Here is a 10,068-nt window from a genome sequence, read left to right on the forward strand (position 1 = left end):
GGGGGACTTCTTAGGCCTCTCACGAGTGGAGGGGGACACGTCAACAGGATTACAGTCATGTAGGTATGATCATTCTCAGCCAATAACGTTTCAGCATAACATTTCAATAAGCAAAACAATTAATGTTCCAAAATCTCAAGGTCGAACATGTTCAACAAGATAAAAGATCTAAACCAGACAAATGTGTTTTTAACATGCACCACAATATAAAAGGCCAATCACACTGAAACTAAATCCCTTTGCATAGTCTGTAAGCAAGCCCCGTCTGTATTCGGATGTGTTAAATTATGACTGTTCCAGAACAAAGCATGCCACTATATCTCCCGGCAACTGCAGGGATCCAGCCTAAAGCCTCAGCTACTGGCATCCCCCTGCAATACAACTCTCACCTCGAACAAAGGGACAACATTCCTCTCTGGGCTTAATGGACAACTATAATATACTGAACGGAAAACTGAGTGTAGGAAGGGCCAGAACTGTTCCATTATCAAACCCTAAACAGTCCTTTGTTACTAAGCCAGTCAGTCCTGAATTAAACTCATGCCTCTCTTGTGTTGGTGTTACATAATCACATCGTTTTTGGAAGCACTTTTCACTGAATTTAATCTACTGATGTTTGGGTTTGTACCTCTGTGTAGTGTCAGGATGGGTCTCCACGTGGGCATCAAAGTCGTTTCTGCAGGTGAGGGTCTTGAAGCAGATAGGACAGGTCAAGACTTCTTCCTGTCCTTTGTTCAAACTCTGCTCATCTACCACGCTATCCTCCTTGACCTGCAAAACACAGGCCACCGTCAGCTATTTGTAGCCCAATCTGAGAGCACCATCTTGGGGCGCAGGTAGCACTGGATAAGATGGTGGAGCTACACTTACCTTTTTGCTGGCTGTCTCCTCTATCTTCTCACTGTCTTCATCGTGGCTTAGTTTGCGTTTGGCTGCAGAGGGACGTCGTCGCTTAAGTGGAGACAGAGTCGGACTGTTGGGGATGGAGCTGACAGAGTCCTTGTCGTGGATCTTCATGTGTCTGAAAATTGACAAAAGAGTGTGCTTTAAAACTGCATTTTGTGCATTTACAAACCAGCTGTCACAGTGAGCATCACAAATGATTCTGTTCTCTGAAAAATGCTTGGCCACTACAGGGTTAATGGTTGTGGAACAATTTCTTGGGAACGAGTTGCATCTTGAGGACATTTACAGATGCCTCCCACTTGTTTCATGGATGAGTAGCTAATGAAAATTATTTTAGAAATTAGGGTAGAGGAACCCCAGTTCATCCCATTGGGAGCCAACAGAAAGGACTGTAATGGGAAGATACTAATGGTCTGGAAACTCATGCAATTATCCCACAGACTCTATATGTGCATATGTGAGTCCAAGGTGGCGGGTAGAGATTAACGGAAAAGAGAGTGGAAAACGTTGCATGGATAGGGCCAGAAGTTGATCCTCTTATTATCCAGAGAAATCTTGAGGAAACCAGTGAGAACAAGTAGGAATTGGAGGTCCAATAAAGACGAATAAAAAGGATGTCAGACTCAAGTAAAAGTTTCAAGCCCACTATATATTTATAACTATATATGACAAAAAAAATTATATTTATTGTACAATCAAAGTTCAAATTTCAAATGAAGCAAATATGCTGGATGAATCCAGGAAGGGCTCTAACCAAGGTTTATATCCGTGTACCTATAAAAGTTGATCTCATAAAAGTACTTTGGAAGTGTACATGCATGTGCAAGTGTAAAAAAGGTCAGACATCCATCCCATGGTCTTGCAGGTCTCAGTTTACACTCTGCAGTCAGTGGTTTATTTATAGCAGGCAGCATGTTGGACACTCGTGTGAGGACCTGACAGGCTGTTATATCGCTCTGCTCTGGACTCTGACCTTGCCTCTGACCAATCACAGAAAACCAGCACTGCCAAGTCAGCAAACTCTGATTGGATGGAAATCATCACCACAGTAACCTCATATAGGATGATAGCTTATCCTTTGAAAAATACTAACTCGAGTTGATTATTGCTAGTTTATAATAATGGTATGACTGAATCTGAGTTTCAATTGATATAAAATGTAATCAGTAATGAGGCTGTAACATTTTTCTAACTGCACTAGACTGAAGTTTCCTGTCCTTGAATGAAGGATGTCAATACGGACATTTCATGAGCAGGCTGGCTAATCTGTAAAGGATCATAAAACTTGTTGATGCATAAACAGGTTCATTCCATCCAATCCAAGCATTCCATCGCGCTCCCGCAGAGCACAGACAGAGGGCACTGTGGTGTCAGAAAGTTTCCTCTTTTCCAAGCAATGTCAGAGCAAGGGCACCTCTGCAAACCTGTGGCTGTTCAGTGGTGTAACTAAGACCTAAAGTTAAAGCAAAGAAAAGCAGCCAATCAGAACGCACTCTGCCTCTCCTCTGTGAAGTTGTGATCATTCTCCATGGCAACAGTGACTCCCTCCTCCTCACAGCCCCCATCTAACCATGTGATGCTCTGGCACAAGATGGCTGCCTCCTTGTCAACTACATGGACAGCTTCCTTGGATATGCATGAGGCCTCAAAACTATCAGTCAACTTTTTTCAGAACTGAAAAACTGCTCAAATATTTTTAGCAGGTTTCATGTCTAGAATGGAAAGCATCTTGACATTTTTAGGAAAAACTATGAACGAACTGAATTAAACTTTGGCATGTACATCGTCATGCACTGTTCATGCTAAAGACACGAGTGACGTAAAGACATCAGCTGACAAAAATAGGTGGGTAAAAAATAGCCATATCTAGAGACCAAAATATAGAAACTGGGCTCCGCTTGGTCCAACAGACTTTAGTAAGGCCAATAGTTAGTCATTTTTGACAGGAATGAAAACAAGACTGTGAGGGATAGTACAATGGATTGTTTAAAAACATAGGCTACCGATTGTTCAGTGGACAAAACATCTTTCCAGAATGCCATAAAACAGTTTTGAGAGTTAAATATGATCCAAGAACACCCTATTAACCATTATTAGTCAAATTATAGTTATAAAATACCATGGAAAAGATGAGATGGTATAAGGACAGTAACAGCAGATGTAGAAAAACCAGATTCCCTTCACATCCGTCACAGCCGCACATTCCCTGCAAATCAAACTTAGCGTCGTATTTCCAATTCCAGGCCTACAATTTCACTGTACTTCTGCAATTTACAGAGTGCTTATTCAAGCCATCTTACCCAGGGGCCCTTTAACAACTGCTAAGAGCCGTCCACACAAATACACACACACTGATCCCCCATATGCACTTCACCATCAACCTTCGCAACCTTGGGAGGAAGTTCATGTTTACCCCCTCCATCAGCAAGGCCTGCTGGGAGAAGATACCATGACCAAAACTGGGGGAAGCGACGGGTGGGGGAGGTGTTTTAAAGTCACTCTTCACTTCCTGCAAAGCTCTCTCTACTTAAACAAAAGCAAGGCTACAGAGCTGACGAAGCCCAGTGGTAGCACACATTATATTAACACCAACATACATAAACAATACAACGCCTGTTCATTTATCTTAGTGGCGCAATCATCCTCTGGGCAACTCTTCAACGCAGGCAAAGGCAGGGTGAGGCCTGAGGGATGTAATCAACCAACAAGCTTTCACTTCTCTAAAAAGCCCAACATCTCTGAACAATTCAACCTCTCAAATGATGCTTTTACAAACGGATGTGGACATCAGATGTAATGGAACTTGCACTATCTATGCTAAAGATGTAAAAGAAACCTCTAATGTACTCAAAATTTTGGGGGTGAACTTTTTGGCAACCACTTAAAACACCATAGCAACTATAGAACACCCTAGCAACCACACAGCAACCACTCAAAACACCCAAGCAAGCTGAATAGCAATGCATTAACAACCAGATAGAACACCATAGCAACCACTTAAAACACCTTAGCAACTATAGAACACCCTAGCAACCACTCAAAACACCCTAGCAAGCTGAATAGCAATGCATTAACAACCATATAAAACACCTTAACAACCCAATAACACCATATCAACCACTTAGCAACTATACATCTTAGCAACTATAGAACACCCTAGCAACCACACAACAACCACTCAAAACACCCTAGCAAGCTGAATAGCAATGCATTAACAACCATATAAAACACCTTAACAACCCAATAACACCATATCAACCACTTAGCAACTATACATCTTAGCAACTATAGAACACCCTAGCAACCACACAACAACCACTCAAAACACCCTAGCAAGCTGTATTGCAATGCATTAACAAACACATAAAACACCGTAGCAACTCTAGAACACCATAGCAACAACTTAAAACACCTTAGCAACCCAAGAACACCATATCAACCACTTAGCAAGCTGTATTGCAATGCATTAACAAACACATAAAACACCGTAGCAACTCTAGAACACCATAGCAACCATTCAGAACACCCTTGCACCTGCATAGCAATGGACTAGCAACCACTTAAAACACCTTAGCAACCATAGAACACCCTAGCAACCACTTAAAATACCTTAGCAACTCTAGAACACCCTAGCAACCACTCAGAACACTCTTGCAACTGCATAGAAAAGGACTAGCAACCATTTAAACACCATAGCAACCCCCCATCAACATCCTGGCAACCACCCAGAACACCCATGGTGGCAAATTTTGCATCACTCACATTTCTTCATAAAATTAATATCTAGTGACAAATCTGTTCTGCTTAAATTTAAGATTACAGCTCATTCAGCAGTTAAACAGAAGATATGACGACACGATTAGGGCGGATGGTCATGCTACTCCTGCACATCTCCCTTCCCTTAAATCACACACACGTACAGTTACTCACTGCTATTTATCACTGCGTTTAAGACAAGTTGAGTTTGAATACTCAACAGTTCACAAAGGTGTGCGTGTATGAAATCATACACTCCATCCTCAGTCAAAATAATAATTTGATAATTACACTTTATCAGCTGAAAGAGAACATGAAATTAGAACTGACTTAATAAATCAATGCACAATTCATCAATACGGATTCAATAAAAAGAAGCTTCATAAATGCTATTTAAAAAAAAGTTAGTACCTTTAACCAAAATGTTAATAACCTTCTGCACCTCTGAAAAGAATTTAGCAACATAACCAAGGCCTCATGGGTGAAAAAAAAAGTTAATTCTCTCGAAATCGAATTATATCCCAACGTATAAAGTCCCACTTAATCTTTCATTTTCCTTAGTAATTCGTCACATTATGGAAGTTAAATATGTGGACATCAGATGTAATGGAACTTGCACTATCTATGCTAAAGATGTAAAAGAAACCTCTAATGTACTCAATTTTGGGGGTGAACTTTTTGGCAACCACTTAAAACACCATAGCAACTATAGAACACCCTAGCAACCACACAGCAACCACTCAAAACACCCAAGCAAGCTGAATAGCAATGCATTAACAACCAGATAGAACACCATAGCAACCACTTAAAACACCTTAGCAACTATAGAACACCCTAGCAACCACTCAAAACACCCTAGCAAGCTGAATAGCAATGCATTAACAACCATATAAAACACCTTAACAACCCAATAACACCATATCAACCACTTAGCAACTATACATCTTAGCAACTATAGAACACCCTAGCAACCACACAACAACCACTCAAAACACCCTAGCAAGCTGTATTGCAATGCATTAACAAACACATAAAACACTGTAGCAACTCTAGAACACCATAGCAACAACTTAAAACACCTTAGCAACCCAAGAACACCATATCAACCACTTAGCAAGCTGTATTGCAATGCATTAACAAACACATAAAACACCGTAGCAACTCTAGAACACCATAGCAACCATTCAGAACACCCTTGCACCTGCATAGCAATGGACTAGCAACCACTTAAAACACCTTAGCAACCATAGAACACCCTAGCAACCACTTAAAATACCTTAGCAACTCTAGAACACCCTAGCAACCACTCAGAACACTCTTGCAACTGCATAGAAAAGGACTAGCAACCATTTAAACACCATAGCAACCCCCCATCAACATCCTGGCAACCACCCAGAACACCCATGGTGGCAAATTTTGCATCACTCACATTTCTTCATAAAATTAATATCTAGTGACAAATCTGTTCTGCTTAAATTTAAGATTACAGCTCATTCAGCAGTTAAACAGAAGATATGACGACACGATTAGGGCGGATGGTCATGCTACTCCTGCACATCTCCCTTCCCTTAAATCACACACACGTACAGTTACTCACTGCTATTTATCACTGCGTTTAAGACAAGTTGAGTTTGAATACTCAACAGTTCACAAAGGTGTGCGTGTATGAAATCATACACTCCATCCTCAGTCAAAATAATAATTTGATAATTACACTTTATCAGCTGAAAGAGAACATGAAATTAGAACTGACTTAATAAATCAATGCACAATTCATCAATACGGATTCAATAAAAAGAAGCTTCATAAATGCTATTTAAAAAAAAGTTAGTACCTTTAACCAAAATGTTAATAACCTTCTGCACCTCTGAAAAGAATTTAGCAACATAACCAAGGCCTCATGGGTGAAAAAAAAAGTTAATTCTCTCGAAATCGAATTATATCCCAACGTATAAAGTCCCACTTAATCTTTCATTTTCCTTAGTAATTCGTCACATTATGGAAGTTAAATGTGTGCATGTTGTCTTGAGAATCAATTCTGTTGTGCAAATCAAAATCTTTAACCTAAGTGACACATTTTTGCTCCAGATTGCAAATCATTTCGTTTGAAAACCCCGACTGACCTGTGCATGTTGCCATTGGTTGTGAAAGTCTGATGGCACACCGAGCATGTGTAGGGTCTCTCTCCACTGTGCACTAGCATGTGACGATCCAGAGAGCTCGCCGAGCTCAGAGCCTTCCCGCAGATACTGCAAGAGTGGTCCGAAGTCCCGCTATTGGTGTTGTGCTGGAGAAAAAAAGACATTTGGGTCAGCTAGCTCATTAAGTTAATTACCATTACAGGCCATGCTCTTCAATATATTGTCTTGTCTAAGTGGCTTCTGAAAATGCTCAAATATTCCACCGCCTTTGCTAATTTGTACACAGACTTCAATTAAAGAAATCAACAGGTATGCAGCAGTGTGCTGAACAAGTGCAGGTTACCTGGCGGATGTGCATGGTGAACTGGTGTTGGGTCTGAAAGCTCTTATCGCACAGTGGACAGACGATACACCCGCTGTCATCTTTGGCTTCCTGAAACAAATACGAGATCAAATGCATGTAGTTATAAATCTCTACAGCATACACAGAGCACTGTATTATACTATGTGCCAAAAGCTTGTGTTTCAAAGCACGAGATTCGGCGAGGACGCAAATTTGACATCTCGTTGGCACAAAAGCTGTTTTTGGGACTTGGATGCACACCAGAGTACGAATGTTTTTAAAGTGTATATGTGATAAGTTTATTTTATCAACTTATTTACACTACCAATTTTTTGAATGCTTTTGAAAGTCTCTTCTGCTCACCAAGGCTGCATTTATCTGATCAAAAATTCAATAAAACAGTAATATTGTGAAATATTATTACAACTTAAAAGAACTGTTTTCTATGTGAATATATTGTAAAATGTAATGTATTTCTGTGATGCGCAGCTGTATTTTCAGCATCATTACTCCAGTCTCCGGTGTCACATGATCTTCTGATATGCTGATTTGATGCATAAGAAACATTTCTGATTATTATCAATGTTGAAAATAATTGTGCTGCCCAATATTTTTGTGGAAACCGATATTTTTGCAGGATTCTCTGATGAATAGTTCAAATGAAATTCATCATGTATTTAAAATACAAATCCTTTGTAACGTAATAAATGTCTTTACCGTCACGTTTTATTGTCATGCACTTTAATGCTTCTTTACTGAATAAAAGTGTAATTTCTTTCAAAGAAAATTCATACTGACCCCAAACCTTTGAACGGTAGTGTAGATTAGCCTCAGAGCTAATGGAATAAAAGCCACAAAACATATTAGAAGCTGTAATATTACATTATTAAACAAAAGCTAGTCTTTATGTATAAATTCTTATGGTCATCACTCGAGCGTGGGTAAAAACCCATATGCAGCAGGCAGGGAATGAGGCCTTGTCTTCCGACCTTGAATGTCTTGTCAGAACATGTTGTATGTGTGAGATACTGAGCTAAATTCACTGTTAAGTAAACACTTGCTCAACCCCTACATCAGTCACTGCTGCACGACCATGGAGCACAAACTCTACTGTTCCTCATAAACCACAGCAATACAGTTAACATTTATGAGTGCAGTTGTTTTTAAATAGGCACAGCAATCCTTAATCCGAAGAGCTTCTGTGTAGCAATTGTGAGCGTTTTTAAAGTCAATACAATTCTCTCCTCCTGCAAGTGTATGTTTAGTTTTGAAGTTTGTGAGTTTCATGAAGAGCATCTTAAAGGAGCAAGAACCGTTTCCTCTTTCTCCTTGTGTGGAAATCTGTGTAAACCGACACCACACACACACACACACACTGCCTTCCTCTCGCTGCTGTTCACAATACGGCAGATCATTAAATGGATAATTCACCCACAAATAAAAATTCTATCATGATTTACTCACCCTAAAATTGTTCCAAACCTGTACGAGTTTCTTTCTTCAGTTTCTGGTCCCCACTGGGGACAAACAAATCTTTGGTTAGCCACAATCCTCAAAATATCTTCTTTTATGTTCAACAGAAAAAAAAAACACACACACAGGTTTGGAACAACTTGAGGGTGTGTAAAGGATGGACGAACGTTCATTTTGGGGGGACTATCCCTTTAACTGCTACCAGTTCCTGTTGTAACCGATCTGAAGCCGTCACATGACAGAATGCCTTGTCTGCGTACTCATACGATGTCATAAAATAAATGTGTAGCTGTCTCATACTAAATATATATATATATATATATATATATAAAGAGAAAAGGAGAAGTCATCACAAATGCAGCCCTAAACAGACGTGATCTACAAACACACAAGCGGTTAAACTAGACTGAAATCTTCAAAAACATCTCTAGGAAGAGAAGAGCACTTCCTTTTCCTCTGGTGGCACGCTGGTGTAGGGCTTGTTTTCCTTCTGTGACTCTCTTGGCTTCGGCTCAGGACCAGCGAGTGCCAGCTGCTCAAGCTGACCGTATTCACCATTCAGCATGTTATGAGGGGAAGTGTCATTCATAGACAGCGTTTGCTTTTTGACCTTAATTGGCAGTATAGTTTCGTCATATATGGAAGTCCATTCATTTCATCGCCACAAGAGTCATACTGACCTGCTTAAAAAATGCCATAGGTCATAAATTGTGTTATATGCTCACTACACACTAGTGCCATTCAAAGGTTTGGGATCAGTAAGATTAAAAAAAAAATAAAAAAAATTTTAATTGATCAAAAATGATAGTAAAGACTTTTATAATGTTACAAAATAATGTTCAAATAAATACTGTTCTTTGCTGTTCTTCCTATAGACCAATTATAGGTTTGTAAACATTCAGGATGCGCGCGAAAATTTTTTTTTAATTGATCAAAAATGATAGTAAAGACTTTTATAATGTTACAAAATAATGTTCAAATAAATACTGTTCTTTGCTGTTCTTCCTATAGACCAATTATAGGTTTGTAAACATTCAGGATGCGCGCGCATCATGGTTGCAGAAAACTCTGGAGAGATGGCCTTTACGGCTAGAGAGATTTTCACGGATACGGTACAAAATAGTTAGGTTTAAAAAAATTATAAATTATATTGATTAGATGTCATTTTCAAAATGTTCTCCGCATATTACAAGAGCTTGTCACCCAGCGATAAGCACTGTTATTCAACGAAATTGACGTTAGAGAGTGCGATAGTCTTACAGATCCGAAGCAGGGATGACATTTTTTGTGGGCGGAGCCTATCTGGAAGCAGAAAATGCCGGTTTTCAAGCGGCAGTCTATGAAGCCATGGAATAAAAGAATTTTAAAAAAGGTACATTTGATTTTATATTTCAAAATTCTGACTTTATTCTCGCAATTCCGAGATTATATCTCACAATTCTAATAAGG

The 10,068-nt window shown here is 39.5% G+C and overlaps 1 protein-coding gene across 7 annotated transcripts in view; it reads right to left on the reverse strand.

The window, feature by feature from the left end:
* The window catches only part of LOC107552789 (ras-responsive element-binding protein 1-like), a 66,713-nt gene that overhangs the window by 7,853 nt on the left and 48,792 nt on the right, over positions 1-10,068 (reverse strand). For all 7 annotated transcript variants that reach the window (XM_016234783.1, XM_016234784.1, XM_016234782.1 and 4 more), the window contains 4 exons: positions 7,147-7,236; positions 6,786-6,949; positions 871-1,021; positions 629-771 (listed from right to left, as the gene is read on the reverse strand). In XM_016234783.1, the coding sequence (XP_016090269.1) occupies positions 629-771; positions 871-1,021; positions 6,786-6,949; positions 7,147-7,236 (548 nt within the window). The remainder of the gene's footprint in view (positions 1-628; positions 772-870; positions 1,022-6,785; positions 6,950-7,146; positions 7,237-10,068) is intronic.

Source organism: Sinocyclocheilus grahami, unplaced genomic scaffold (genome assembly GCF_001515645.1).
Source record: "Sinocyclocheilus grahami isolate Dianchi unplaced genomic scaffold, SAMN03320097.WGS_v1.1 scaffold458.1, whole genome shotgun sequence".
Lineage (NCBI taxonomy): Eukaryota > Metazoa > Chordata > Actinopteri > Cypriniformes > Cyprinidae > Sinocyclocheilus > Sinocyclocheilus grahami.